This window comes from Myripristis murdjan, chromosome 17, assembly GCF_902150065.1.
Source record: "Myripristis murdjan chromosome 17, fMyrMur1.1, whole genome shotgun sequence".
Classification (NCBI taxonomy): Eukaryota; Metazoa; Chordata; class Actinopteri; order Holocentriformes; family Holocentridae; genus Myripristis; species Myripristis murdjan.
The window spans coordinates 31,857,485-31,873,689 of NC_043996.1; the positions used below are offsets into that span (position 1 = coordinate 31,857,485).

Sequence of the window (16,205 nt, forward strand, 5' to 3'; positions counted from 1 at the left end):
CAACAGCATTACTCTCTGTTATAAGACACCCTTGCAAACTATGGCCAATATGAATTTGAGTATTCATTCACTACCTCCTGACTCTTAACAATGCAGAGACTGCAGTATCAAAGACATTTAATACAAGTAAATAGCGACATGAATGCAAGGCATAATTGTTTTTGAAGAATTAATTAAATATTTGACTTGGTTGGATACAGCATGTACATATTTTAACAAGTGAAAATCAGAACAGAATAGTAGAACAGGGCTCAAGAACTGAGCTTATGCCTCTGTTGAGATATTTTAAAGATATCGACTCATCTGCTCAGTCACTAGCTGAGCTGTCTGGCTAGACTTGACAGCAGGTCAGGGCAGTCCTTGCATTTTGGAGATGATTTTAGCAGTGCAGCTTACTAAATCTGCAAAACAAAATCTGACAGACAAGCCAGATTTGTTAAAAAAAGTTAACTTTGAAAAAGTGGATGGTGGTGGAGGTGAGCAAAATGATCATTGTTTGCTGTAATCAACCTCTTATTGTCGTATTTGATAAATGGACAGATATTTGGTCCTTCCTCATGTGGTATTGTTGAGCATATGTTCTCTGCTGAAAAGCACACTCGCAATTTAGCCGTACATCTGGCAGCAATCAAACGTAGCGAACCTCAAAAAAGAAAAAGCTTGCAAAACCCAACGCTTCATGCTTCCTCTCTATGGCCTAGTTACTCCCTACCCAATTACATAACCTCAGTAGCTGTAAAGTGAGCAATTTCACCATTGTATAATGTATTCTATCATAGTTTTGATCAGATTTCCATTGTGAATTTGAGCGATTTGGCAGTGGTAGTTTTTCAACTCTTTTTTCTGTTTATATTTCTGCTCTATTCATTTCACCAAAAATATAGTGTTGATAAGCATTTTTTCCATGTTATACTGAGAAGATTCCCGGCCTGGCTGTGTAGAAATAAAAGTAAAAATTTGATTTTTACCCTTTGTGACAGGTATGACATTATGGGATCGTGAAGCTCTGGAGAATGATGCACGAGAAAGACCCCAACCCAACAGTGAATTTGAGATAGTTGCATCTGAATCAATTGAGGACAAATCTTCAGCATTAAATGTCCAAGCCTCCCTGAAAGCAAGTTTCTTGGGTGGACTAATAGAGGTTGGGGGGTCTGCCAAATACCTAAATGACAGTAAGATTTCCAAAAATGAGGCCAGAGTGACACTCAAATACAAAACTACAACCAAGTTCGAGGAACTGTCAATGAATCATCTTGGAAGAGGCAATATGAAACATCAATACATTTTTGATAAAGGAATAGCAACACATGTAGTCACAGGTATCCTGTATGGGGCACAAGCCTTCTTTGTATTTGACCGTGAGGTGTCTGAAAAGGAGGATCATCAAGACATTGAGGGCAACCTGAAGATGATAATCAAGAAAATTCCCTGCCTTGCAATTGAAGGTGAAGGTTCCTTGCAAATGAAAGACACGGACATTGCAAATGCTCAAAAATTCTCCTGCAAATTCCACGGTGACTTTAACCTTCAGAGGAATCCTGTGTCCTTTCAGGATGCAATACAAGTCTACCAGAGTCTACCAACATTACTGGGAGCAAATGGAGAAAATGCCATTCCAGTGAAGGTCTGGCTGATGCCCCTGAAAAGTTTAGATTCTGCTGCAGCTCAACTTGTCCGTCAGATAAGTATTAGATTAGTGATGGAGGCACAGAGTGTCCTGGAGGACTTGAGTGAGCTAGAAATGAGGTGCAATGATGCAATGAAAAACAGCACAACCCAGAAATTCCCACAGATTGGGAAAAAGCTAAAAACCTTTAAAGAATTGCTCTCTGAGTACAAGCTGGAATTCCAGAGGACCTTGGCAAAGAAACTTCCATCAATCCGGGGAGGTGGGGAAGAGGAGGCTGTGCTTGCAGAGGTGTTGAAAAAGAGACATTCTTCTCCATTCAACAACAAAAACCTGAGTGAATGGATGAGTTGTAAAGAGAGAGAAATCAGCATTTTAAAATCAATCACCAACATGATGAAAAACACCAAGATTGTCACATCTCGCCATGTACTAGACAAGGAAATCCTCAGTGTTGAGTATGCTGTGTGCCTTGCTTTCACCTCACTGGAGGATGATGAACCATACCTCTCATATTTATCAAAGTACTTAATGAAAACACCACAAACAGAGAGTCCTCAAGACATCACATTTCAGACTTATGATGTAGAGAAGGAACAATGGTACTTTCCAAAGGAGGTGATGGATGCAGTGAGGCAAAAAGCAAAGCTTTTCAATGGCTTTGCAGAGGCCAACATAGACCAGAAAAACATTAGATTCCTGACAGCAGGTATAACAAATGAGAAGCCAAAAGGCGCAAGCATTCACCTTTATAAAGAAGGTTCTTTCACTCCTGAGAACTTTGAACCTCCTTCAAAGCCTGAAAAACCAGCAGTAAGTGACACAACCCACAACAGTGTGACAATGAAGATTTCTCCACCAAGATTCGGAACAGAAAACATCACCCACTACTCTGTTGAGTACTGTGTCAGTGGGGAAGATGACTGGCAGCAAATGACAGTATTGACAGCTGGAGAAGTCACAGTGTCCAGTCTGGCTCCTAACACAGAGTACTTGTTCAGATGCAGAGCAGTGTGCTCAGTTGGCAAAGGCCCAGTCAGTAAAAACAGTGGTCCCATTACAACTTTACCCACTAGTCCTCCGGGGAAACTGCAAGCTGATCCAATTTCAAATGAGCTGTCGGTTAGCTGGGAGAAACCTGCTGAGATTGGCAAAGGTGTCAACATTTTGAGTTACATTGTAGAGTATGCAAAAATAGCTCCCGGGGTGACACATGAAGACTTTGAATGGAACCAAATGGTTTCACAAGATGAAGAGGCCATCATATCTGGGCTTCAGCCAGAGACAGAGTACGCTGTCAGGGTCAGATGTGATTGTGGTGTAGCTGGTAGAAGCAAGGAAAGCATCACAGTTAATGTGTGGACAAAAAAGGATAGGCACCTTGCAGAGATCCTAAAATGCTCAAGCAAACTTAAAAATTCAGACTCACCCTCAATTTACAAGCTACCTGTGCACAACGAAGTAGCAGATATAGGTGGATGCAAAATATACAGTTTTGGCAAAGAAACCATGAAACAAAATCGCACTATAATTGTTCTTGGAGCAAACGGATCAGGAAAGTCCACTCTCATTAATGGAATGATCAACTACCTTGTTGGTGTAGAATGGAACGATCATTTCAGATTCAAAGTAACTGATGAGGAGCAGTTGAGTTCACAACATGAAAGCAAGACTTCTGAAGTCACTGTGTACAAAATCAACCACCAAGAGGGGTTTAAAATCCCGCATTCTTTGACCATTGTTGACACTCCGGCCTTTAGGGACATAACAATAGATCCTAGAGATCCGATGGATCAAATGATGATTGTAAATTTAGATGTTGAAAATCTTGTCTCAAAGCCGATCTCAAGTCTCTTAGCTTCTGGTGAAGTAGCCAATGAGATTCATGCAGTGTGTGTTGTCACCAACACCTCAGTTCCAAAGGTAACACTGACAATGAGATATCTGTTTCAGTCAATGTTCTCCATTTTCAACGAAGATGTGGCAGAGAACATTAGGATTCTGGTGACATCCGCAGATGGCCAGCAGCCACCAGTTCTTGAGGATATCAATGCCTCTGGCATCCCCTGTGCAAAAGCAAAAAATGGTCTGCCAGTTCACTTCAAATTCAATAATTTAGGATTGTTTGCAGACAATAAACTCTCTACAGAAAAAAATGCAGGGTGTGATGATGAGGATGACAGCAGCTTCTATGAACGCTGTTGGCACACAAATACTAAAAACATGATGAAGTTCTTTGTAGCTCTTAATATGACTGAAAAATACTTGAGTATCACAAAGTAGAATGAGAGAAGTGGAAAATGAGAGTTACCTGAAAGTTTGCAGACACAGCTCAAAACTTGCTTTAGATTTAAGAGAATATAAAAAGGAAGGAGCCACAGTTTTTCACCTTTTATTTTAAGCATTTTACTAAACTTTATTCTACTGTTTTTATATAAAAAGGAAGTCACATATGTGTACTTAACTTCTGGTTTATTGTGTCTTCTTTCTTCCTTTTTTAATCTTAGTGTTGAAGGCTATTAGTGTTACACCAAGTTAACATTATTCAGTACAAGACTACTGGTGACACAATAGAAATTTACTGCCAAAATAGAGAATCAAAGGCCTCATGCTCAGTTTAAAGAATATTTTATATGTTCTATTTTGTTTTCTTTGGAATTAATATGTAACATGAATGTTCATAATTTTAATGACAACTGATGTAATAGGTATTAACTGATATGGATTTTATGTTAGTGAGATAAATGTGATAATACTTTAATAACCTTGTATAGTCATTAGGTAATACACTATAATTTGATTCTTAACTATTAGCACATGACAAAATGTTTGTTCCTGAATCTGAAAATGTGAAATGTTGATTATTAATGTTGATTATTAATGATTAATAATCATGAATAAATAGTCTGTGTATAAAGTTTTCTGATGTATTCTGTTGTTCCAGTGTACAACTTGACACTGATTTATACTTACTTTACTGATTATACACAAACACACATACACTACTCACAAAAAGTTAGGGATATTTGGCTTTGGGTGAAATTTATGGAAAATGTAAACTGTTCACGCTACAGTGATATTATATCATGAAAGTAGGGCATTTAAGTAGAAGCATACACTGGTGATTTCCTCATCTCAAACAATTTCTTGAAACAAAAGCCAACAACAGTGGTGGATATACCACAACAAATTTTGCCGTTAAACTCCTTGTTAGAGAACAGCAACTTGTGCAAAAAGTACTGAAACACTGAACAGTTGGACATGTGCATTCAAAAGTTTACAGAAGGTCACATTAAGTTCACCTGTAAAGGTTATAATGCATTATAGGTTCATCCTGAAATTTCACCTGAAAGCCGAATATCCCTAACTTTTTGTGAGTAGTGTACATACATATAATCTGCAAATTTAGGTAAGAGACCCTGGCATATGTCACCTGTAAGTAACATATATTTTCCAAAAAAATGTTAGAACATAGAAAATGGATGCTGGTGGATTTTTTTTTACCTCCTGGTTGGATCAAATTAAACCTTTAGGAGTTCCTTTGGCAGCTTACATTCTTTGTCTGCTATCTGCCTTCTTTCCCTTGGCTACAGAATAAAATTCCATTGGAGGCCTTTTGGCTTTAATGCAGTGCGCTATGAGTAGCTACAATCATACCGGTTTAAATTATATTTTTGTATTTGAATCTGTATTCTCCTGCTTGTTCTTAAATTTTGCTTTGCCAAGCAAACTTCAAATAGAGCCAAAACTGTATGTCAAACAAGTTTTGAGTAATATTTAATCATGCAGGTACTCCTGTTATAATTGGCCTTATAGCTCAATGTCTCTTGTATTATCCAATGTATCTCAGAACTCAATGTCTCTTGTATTATCCAATGTATTATAGTTCAGGACAGCTTGACCGCTTGGAGCTGGCTCTGCATAACAGAGAACAGATAAAACAGGAGCCAGATGTAACTTTTCTATCTTGTTATTTAGGTCTATGGCATTAGATACACGCCCAGACAACATTCACACACTAGCATTACACATTCTAGAAACAAGGCGTGGACAGTGGTTGACCTGTCCATGTCCGGGCAACTGGCCAATTATACTCTGTTGTGTCTAAGTCCAACCGCTGTACAGGGGAGGCCCAGCCCAAGAAGATAAATGTCATTTCCTAATATTGGGGCTCTTTCTGACAGAGCTCCTGGGAGAGCTCTGTCACTCTGAGCCCAGCGCTGCCTTACTTTATATGTGACCATAATAAATATTTCATCTGAGAGCTGAAGATTGACTCCGGTTTGTTCTTGGGCTTTCAACAAAAGAATCGGGTGCTAACACTCCCATCACATAACATACTGCCTGAATCCCACCAAAATAACAACAAACAATAAAACACTTACAGTAAAACATTTAGATGCAGCCACTGCAATATTTTAAGAAAATATAACCTCTCAGGGTGGAAAAAACAGCTTTATAAAATGCGACATTACATTGCACCTCCCTCTATCAACGCCTTTGTCACACAACAGTCAAAAGCAACACAAACCATCAGAGCCACTTTAAAGTGAAACTGTCTCGTGCCATTCAGACTTACAGAACACTCCAAGTTGGTATAGCAACCAGAGGATCCATTTTTAGCAAACGTTACATGTAGGAGTATAAAAATTATTTTCAATTTGACAGCTGATACTTCTGTTAAATGAAAATAAAAGTTAACAGTTAACATTGATGTTGGAGAGGACTAATGTTGGAGTTGGAGTTGAGCATGCTTCAAACTTGGAGGCAATAAGAGAATTTATAAATCATGTTAACTGTGAGCATGATAAAAACTACATATAAAATTCTGTTTCAGTAGAATGTATCAATTGCATCAGTGTTATACAAAGACAGCTGAGATTGTTTCATTCATAGAATTCCCTCTACGCTGAAAAGCTAATTACAATTTCAAATTATTTGTTTTAATGGTTATCCTTTACTATGAACCAGTAATTCTACAAAATAAAGAAAGACAAAAAATGAGACAGGGACAGTAATGGATAATTTAGAGTCTCAAGAGGCTAGGTTAGTTGTGTGTACACTTCTTATTCAATAGTTTTTCTTTATTTTTAATATTAAAACATACTCGTTTAACACTTTTCTGTGTTCTTTAACAGAATTGATGTCTTCAGTAGCAATCTATAATACAATGTAGAAAATTTTAAAAAAGAAAGGAAAAACCATTGAATGAGAAGGTGTGTCCAAGTTTGACTGGTACTGTACAATACTGCATTGTTGTACAGTCTTTACATTCTTCTCTTTGTATCTTAAAAGGAGGCATATGGTGCAGTTTTGCATTATATATATTCCACTAATGGGAGTCCCAAGGATTCCCATTGGTGGAAAGTTTTGAAAATCACCTATATATGACCATGTAATACCAAAAAATGCCCTTTTTAACACACGGGTGAATGGGGTTCAAAATTTTACTTTCAGATATCACTATAAAAATTCACAAGTTGATTACACACACAAAGACAAGACAAAAGTCAATTACAAGTTCTTTTAATTATTCTGTTTACAAATGCATATCACACATTATCTACTATATAGCAACCTTTTAATTCACTGTTATATAGTAACCTTTTAATTCAAGGTTACTGTGTATATAGTAACATTTTAATTCACTGTTTAAATATCTGTTCTGGCATTTACTCCAATTAGCGCCTATCAAATCAGATAATGTGGGATTCCTTGGGACTTTTTTTGTGGGATTCCTTGGGACTTTTTTTCCCTCCCTCAGGACATATACTCCTGATCAAAATCTTAAGACCAGTTGAGAAATTGCAAGAATTTACATTTTCCACTGTTGTATCTAAAAAAGGTTCTAAGTAGAGCTTCAAAATGCAAAAAGAAGAAACGGGAGTGAGACAAAAAATAAATAAATAAATAATAATAAAAAAATGAGTAAGAAATTTATTGCAAACAACCATTAAACTGAAATAGGCTGTTCATCAGCTGATCAAAAGTTTAAGCCTGCCTTTAAAAGCCCAAATCTTCACAAAAATGTGAATTCAGTGTAATTTTCTGTCAGGTATCCAGGTATCAATGCATCAATGTGCCTATCTCGCATTATAACAAATCAATTGAGATATAATGTCATAATTTCTTCATTTGCAGGGAAACAGTGACATGATTTTGGGGTTAGATATACTCTGAAATGTAGTAGAACAATGGTCAAAGTTTTACAGTTTAACAAGTAAACAGCAATCATATGAATATTTTAAATTAGCTGATGTTTCAGTCCGGTCTATATTACCAGTCTCACTGAGGTAGCTGTGCCGCCTGTATCATATTTGAGTTGACGGTATTACATTTCATAGTAGATTTGATGTGAATGAGGTCTAAAACTGATAAGGCCTAAACAAATTAAGAAAATTAAGGTAAATGAGGTGCACTGATGTAGTTATGAAAGGACAAACTGAAGTTTCCACCTCTGAGGCTTCATTGTTAAAGGTTTTGCCTTGGGATGATATTAAAAAGGTTGAGCATTGTGCTCATATGGCTTGACCTATTACTAACCTCATTTTAGCAGATATCTTATATATGCTAAAGATAACTAGATAACACACCTGATGGACCACCATCTGTCCTTGAAGTGGGTTATGGTATGCAGCCAATAAGAATCTGTTCTGTATCCTGTGTGAACAAGCTGTTTTAAACAGTCAGACGAAGAGTTGTGGTAAGGAGTTTCAACCAGCACACTCAGAGAAAATCAGACCATTTACAAGAAATCAGCCTTAGTTGATGAGACTATAGCCTCTTCTTCTCATGAACACAGAGGAAGCAGATGGGTTTTCTGCACACTACAAAAGAAAGAAACAGACCACAGCCAGTTTAATTCGTCCATGCACCACAGCCTGACAGCAGCAGACATTTCTAACGTGAGTACAAAGCAACTTCTTCACATCACTAACAGATTTATCATTTTGATAACTAATATTATCTTGGTGAATGCTTTTATTATAAATGCCAACAAAATACTTAATCAACTAACACCTGGCCTGATTCACCAATTGTTTTTAAGAGGAAAACCACTTGCTCTGTTTTCACAAAGATCTGACATTCCCACATTCCCACTCTTACGCAGATTTGAGTACTGATATGTTTGTGCACAATAATCAGTTAGGCTGTTATCTTCAATTCTACTGAACTATATTAATGGATTTTAATTACAGTAATATAATATGTTTAATAATTACTTAACTTAGTTAATTATTTAACAAACCATTATGGTCTTTTAAAATGAAGACTAGCCTACACTAATATTTCAGCTCACATCAATAATGTTAAATGGGAGCCTGCCATTCAACAATACATGTTTCTGTTTGCCCTCAGAATTGAGATCAAACTTTTTTTCATCAGTTGTGCAAACTTCTCCACATGCATGAGGTAGCTCCACACCTACACAACAAATTCTAGCTTTAAATATTATGATGACAATTCAAACACCTAAGATTTTTAATTGCTTTGTGTTTTATGAAAAAGTGTTTGTAATTCAGTGGATTTTGTTTTAAACCATCGAGTATTTCTTACTAACGCGCTGACGTGTGTTAGGAGTGGTAATGGCATTGGGTGGTCAGAGATAGGGCTGGTAGGGAGTTTTCATTATCATTGCAATATGAATTTTAACAATTAACATATTAAGGATGGCATTTTAGGCAAAAATACCATTCAACATTCACAGGGAACTATTTTTCAGGACTCAGACTGGAACATGAGCTGTAGTTCTATAGTTATGCAAACACTGTACAGCGCTATGGAAATGCAGTCCATCTACTTAGTACCGTGCAGACACTGAAACCAAAACTTTCACTCTGAAAATGTTTGGTGTCTTTGACCTTTGACCTGCATGAATTTACTGTCAAATGTGAACTATATTTTCTTAAAATAAATTTTATGAGAAAGGCCATATTATACTCTTGACATTTTCGCTCTGTACTTAAGACGTTCCTAATAAGATCTGCAAAATGTTACAACTACTAACACTGACATGTTATTAACACTGTCAGAAAAAAAACAACATAAACATAAACACATGGATATGTCATGTCACTTTTGTTGGTGTAAACACACCACAAAATCATTGCAGTTACAATTAAGGCATTTTGCCCATAGTCTTATCCATAACAATTTCCAGTTGTTGCAAAGGTAAAATATATCAATATTCAACACTGTGAGCTGACCGACTCAGGATACTATGACAACAATTAAGTACCACAACATGGAACAAGAAAAGTGAAATGAAAACACCACTCCTATCAGCTGTTGTATTTAGTCAATAAACAAGTTTAACAAGAGCATAACATCAAAGATATTAATTGATAAATGTTCCACATTCTCCAGCAAAGACTGAGTGATGGAACCTGAGGCCTTCAGGACAACTGAGGTGGCAGCGCTCGGTCGCCCTTTCAGCCTTGGGATGCTGTACGACTGTTGCCAAGACTCACTCATCCCTGGTAATACTTTAAATTCAAGGTTACTCAAATGTAATGCAATTGTTCAAATCTAAAGCACTCATTGTTAAAAAAGTAATAAACCACAACTTTTTAATATATAGAATTTTTGCATGTCATTAGGTGGTGACAGAATAGCCAAAGAGAAGAACAGCAATTCAACATATATCCAGCTCATGACAAATTTTTGTCTAGCTGATCTCCACAATTGGTGTCTGGTAACTCTGTAATGGGACAAATGGTCTACTGCAAAGGAAGTGTTGCGTTTCACATGGATGAGACGAAGAAGCATGAGCACTGTCTAACCCTAACCCTAACCCTAATCCTAGCATTTGTTGCAAGGCAGCCTACGTGGTTGTTTTGGTCACTCTGGCAAGAACAGTACGCCCAAGCTGATCCCACAAGTGTTCAATGGGGTTGAGGTCAGGGGGTCAATGCTGGTTGAAGAATGGGATGCTATCCCACAGCAGTGTGTGACCAGGCTGGTGACCAGCATGAGGACGCTCTACTGAGGCGCCTGTTTGTTAAATGAATCAATTGTTAAATTGCCAATATGTCTTGTTTCTTCAAACTTCAATGATCCAATCCACCAAACACCAAACAAAAGTCAATGGCAGAATAATCTGTTTAGCGTTAGCAGAGAAGATTTTTCATGGGCACAACCCACATATCCAGCTATACTGCTCATCCTACAAATGCATGTTCCTTACAAATTTGGCACCATTTAAAAGGGAAATAAACAGGCTTTGCAACGGTATAAGATTTATTGCCAAGAAGCACTGTTACAAGAAAGAAATAATCTACCAAACACAAATTTCCTTACTTTTTGTGCGATGTTTAGTTGAAAAGACATAATATAATTCCATCACCCAGTAAATTGTCTTCCATCTTTTTCTTTTATCTTTTTTTTTTTTTTTGCAGATCAGATTTGTCTTTTCCATTCCATTGTATTTCCATTTTTACTGTTTAACATATGTCACCTGAGTGTTTTTATTCCCTTTTTACTGAAAAGCACTCAAAAATCGTCTGTGTGGAGATGAAAGTAATAATTTGATTTTCCCTCTTTGTTTCAAAGGCATTACACTTTGGGACCATGATGCACTTCAAATGTGGATACGAGATAGACCCCAACCCAACAGTGAATTTGAGATAGTTGCATCTGAATCAATTGAGGACAAATTTTCAGCATTAAATGTTGATGCCTCCCTGAAGGCAAGTTTCCTGGGTGGACTGGTACAGGTTGGGGGGTCTGCCAAATACCTGAAGGAATAGCAACACATGTAGTCACAGGTATCCTTTATGGGGCACAAGCCTTCTTTGTATTTGACCGTGAGGTGTCTGAAAAGGAGGATCATCAAGACATTGAGGGCAACCTGAAGGTGATGATCGAAAAGATTCCCACGCTTGCAATAGAGGGTGAAGGTTCCCTGCAAATGAGTGACACAGACATTTCAAAAGTTCAAAATTTCTCCTGCAAATTCCACGGTGACTTTAACCTTCAGAAGAATCCTGTGTTCTTTCAGGATGCAATAGAAGTCTACCAGAGTCTTCCAAAATTACTGGGAGCAAATGGAGAAAATGCCATTCCAGTGAAGGTCTGGCTGATGCCCCTGAAAAGTTTAGACTCTGCTGCAGCTCAACTTGTCCATCAGATAAGTATTAGATTAGTGACGGAGGCACAGAGCATCCTGGAGGACTTGAGTGAGTTAGAAATGAGGTGCAATGATGCAATGAAAAACAGCACAACCCAACAATTCCCACAGATTGGAAAAAAGCTAAAAACCTTTAAAGAATTGCTCTCTGAGTACAAGCTGGAATTCCAGAGGACCCTGGCAAAGAAACTTCCATCAATCCGGGGAGGTGGGGAAGAGGAGGCTGTGCTTGCAGAGGTGTTGAAAAAGAGACATTTTTCTCCATTCAGCAACAAAAACCTGAGTGAGTGGATGAGTTGTAAAGAGAGAGAAATTAACATCTTAAAATCACTCACTGACACGATGAAAAACACCAAGAATGTCACATCTCGATATGCACTTGATCAAGAAATCCTCAGTGCTGAGCATGCTGTGTGCTTTGCTTTCACCTCACTGGAGGATGATGAACCATACCTCTCAGATTTATTAAAATACTTAAAGGAAACACCCCAACCAGAGAGTCCTAAAAGAATTACATATCAGACTTATGATGTAGAGAAAGCTCAGTGGTACTTTCCACAGGAGGTGATGGATGCTGTGAGGCAAAAAGCAAAGCTTTTCAATGGCTTTGCAGAGGCCAACATGGACCAGAAAAACATTAGGTTCCTGACAGCAGGTATAGCAAATGAGGAGGCAAAAGGAGCAAGCATTCACCTTTATAAAGAGGGTTCTTTCACTCCTGAGAACTTTGAACCTCCTTCAAAGCCTGAAAAACCAGCAGTAAGTGACACAACCCACAACAGTGTGACAGTGAGGATTTCCCCACCAGGATTCGGAGCAGAAAACATCACCTACTACTCTGTTGAGTACTGTGTCAGTGGAGAAGATGACTGGCAGCAAATGACAGTATTGACAGCTGGAGAAGTCACAGTGTCCAGTCTGGCTCCTAACACAGAGTACTTGTTCAGATGCAGAGCAGTGTGCTCTGTTGGCAAAGGGCCAGTCAGTAAAGACAGTGATCCCATTACAACCTCACAACATCCCAGTCTTCCTGGAAAACTGCAAGCTAAACCAAATTCACGAGAGTTATCAGTTAGCTGGGAGAAACCTGCTGAGATTGGTGAAGGTGTCAACATTTTGAGCTACATTGTAGAGTATGCAAAAACAGCTCCTGGGGTGACACATGAAGAGCTTGAATGGAACCAAATGGTCTCACAAGATGAAGAGGCCATCATATCTGGGCTTCAGCCAGAGACAGAGTACGCTGTCAGGGTCAGATGTGATTGTGGTGTAGCTGGTAGAAGCAAGGAAAGCAATACAGTTAATGTGTGGACAACAAAGAGTGAATTGGCAGAAATCCTCAAACGTAAAAGCAAACTCATAAATTCTGCATCGCCCTCAGTTTACAAGCTACCTCTGACGGAAGAAGCTATGGACATAGATGGATGCAGGAGCTACAGTTTTGGCAAAGAATGCTTGAGACGAAATCGCACAATAATGGTTCTTGGAGCAACTGGATCAGGAAAGTCAACTGTAATCAATGGAATGATCAACTACATTATTGGTGTAGAGTTGAATGACAATTTCAGATTCAAGTTAATTGATGAGGGTCAGCTGAGATCACAAGCTGAAAGCCAGACGTCTGAGGTCATTATGTACAAAATCAACCATCAAGAAGGATTTAAAATCCCATATTCTGTGACCATTGTTGATACTCCAGGCTTCGGGGACACAAGAGAAACAGAGAGAGAAAGAATGATCCTTGAGAAAATCCGCAGCCTTTTCTCCTCTTCCTCAGGAATCACTGAGATTGATGCTGTGTGTTTTGTGGTCGATGCTTCTGCTCCCGAACTTACACCACCACAATATTATGTGCTTGATTTAATGATCTCCTTTTTTGGCAAAAATGTGGAAGAGAACGTCAGGATCCTGGTCACATTTGGAGATGGCGGACATTCACCAGTTCTCAAGGATATCAATGCTTATAAGAGCCCATGCCATAAAACAAACAGGGGACTGCCAGTTCACCTCAAAGTCAACACTCAGATAGACAAGAAGCCATCTTTGCAAAATAATGCTGACAATGGTAGTGATGAATATGATGGCAGCTCTGACAAACTGTCTTGGCACATGAACAAGTTTTTTGCTGATTTAAATGTCATAGGCACAAAAAAACTTGAGCATGACAAAAGTGGTCTTTAGAAAATGACAACTTGAAAATTTGCAGTTTGAAACTGGGTTCATCACAGTTAAGGATACAAATGAGAAGTGCCAGTTTTACATTCTTTTATCCAAAAAGTATTTAAATCCTCATTTTGCTGTTTTGTTTTTTTCTACTGGAGATAGATAGATAGATAGATAGATAGATAGATAGATAGATAGATAGATAGATACTGCCTGTTGTTTTCCTTTTTATATATTGACAAAAAAGTAATCTAATAATTAAAGGTTTTGGTTATTATCTCTTGTATTTGTTTTTATTATGTACATGCTGAATCCAATTTGTGTTGCACCCACTTTATGTTATTCAATACAATGTTTTGTTTTGTTTTGTTTTGTTGTGTTGTGTTTTTGATACCACACTGATCAGTGGCAACATAGAGATTTACTGTCACAAGAGAGTCCTTGATTTTATACTCACTTCAAAATATTTTATTTTTCATAATTCTGTAATTCTTCTACTTTGGGATTTTAAAAAAAACCTTAAATGACAACTGATATAAAAGGTACTGACTGAAATTTTATTTTAAATAAGGAAAACGCTTTAATCATGTTAAGTAATTAGGTGACAGCACAATTTGATTATTATTGTATGGGGAAACATTGCTCAATTTTAAAATCTGAAATGAAACTGTTAAATGATTAATAAAACTTGATACAGCATCACGGTCCAAAGTGTTTTGTTTTCAACTTTCTGCCCTCTGCACATTTTGTAGCATGTGAAGGAATTAATACAAACTTTGCACACCAAATTCCTGAAAATACTGTATATGAATACTCCTAAATCCATATAGTTCAGGTCAGTGAATCTAAATGGAGAGACAGTCAAACAAATTGCAACAGAAGCAAACTCAACTGATTCTGTATCCTCAGTATGTCCTGAGCAGGGACGGTTTTTGCTATGGGCAATGTGGGCAACCGTCCAGGGCGCAATCTACTTGGGGGCGCACAAGCGCCGTCCAAAAAAAAAAAAAAGTGCGTCCGCAAAAAAAAAAAAAAAAAAAAAAAAAAAAAAAAATCGTTTCTACACTAATGTCGCTCATTTCCATGTCAAGTTGGTGCAGTGGGTGCTAAGGCGCCCCTACTATCACGTCAACTTGCTGCTGAGAGTCATGTATACAGGTCGTGTGTGTCAGAAGAAAAGGCAAGGGGGAGGGGGGCGCGGGGGATCAACTTGCGACTGCAGAGGCTGTGTGCAGGTTGTGAGTCTCAGGAAAAGCAAAGGGGAGGGGGGCGGGGGATAGACTAACCTCTGATATGAAAGATCCCAGGCCAAACAACACAAACTGCTGCTTCCAAATAAATTGTATTTCATTCATGAAATTAATATAGACCCCTTATAGCTACATGTAATTTATTGGGTTATGTGAAAATGCCAAACAACAACAACAACAACAAAAAGTCAATGGAGTATCATGGACAAAAGGCCAAAAAAAACATCAGGTGCCCAGTTCAGAAAGAGAAGGAGAGAAGAAGAGGAGAAACGTTCAAAAGATAAAGGTATGCAAGTCTCTATGCGTGACGTTAATTGTGCATGTAATGAAACAGTAGCCTATACCCTATTTATTAGCCTCTTGCTAATATGTTGCCACTTAGCCACAGAAGTTTTTTTTTTTTTTTTTTTTTTTTTTTTTTTTTTTTTGGTTTTTAGTTTTGCTGAACTAGCAACTATTAGAATTTTAGGCATCATATCATGGAATTAATTTCACCCATAGGCTAGTTTGTGTTTGCAACACAACAAGTGCAAGTTCACATTGGCCTGTTACTCTGTGGATTTGGTAAACAATACGTCCTGACTGTGGAATTTTTAATTTTTTTTGCTATACGTGGGTCTATGGTAACCTAAATAACTTCCTATACACTGACATGACATTTTGTAAGCTATATGTGATCTAGCTTTATGAGTAATTTCTAGTGTGTTATTCTTAGTTAATAGGATGTTAACAAATGATAGGCCTGATGTGGTGGGGGTGGGGGACGGTTCGCCCAGGGCGCAAAACTAGCCAGGACCGCCTCTGGTCCTGAGTGAGGGAAAAAAAAGCCCCAAAGAATCCCACTGGGGGAAAGTTTCAAAAAAGACCAAAATATAGCCCATTCAAACGCCTATTAACTTTTTTCCTCATGTGAATAGGGTAAAAATGTTAACCTTTAGGTATCACCATGAAAATTGCTGAGTTGATTACTTACATATAGACAAATAAAAAATGCATTGCAAGTTTTTTGAAATTGTTTATTGACATGAGCAAA

At 37.8% G+C, this 16,205-nt stretch overlaps 1 protein-coding gene across 1 annotated transcript in view; it reads left to right on the plus strand.

The window, feature by feature from the left end:
• Nucleotides 1-13,497, plus strand: part of LOC115375367 (stonustoxin subunit alpha-like) — a 40,907-nt gene extending 27,410 nt beyond the window's left edge. The window contains exons 4-6 of the mRNA XM_030074781.1: nt 981-1,322; nt 11,398-13,010; nt 13,459-13,497. Coding sequence (XP_029930641.1) covers nt 981-1,322; nt 11,398-13,010; nt 13,459-13,497 — 1,994 coding nt within the window. The remainder of the gene's footprint in view (nt 1-980; nt 1,323-11,397; nt 13,011-13,458) is intronic.
• Nucleotides 13,498-16,205: the final 2,708 nt, after the last annotated feature.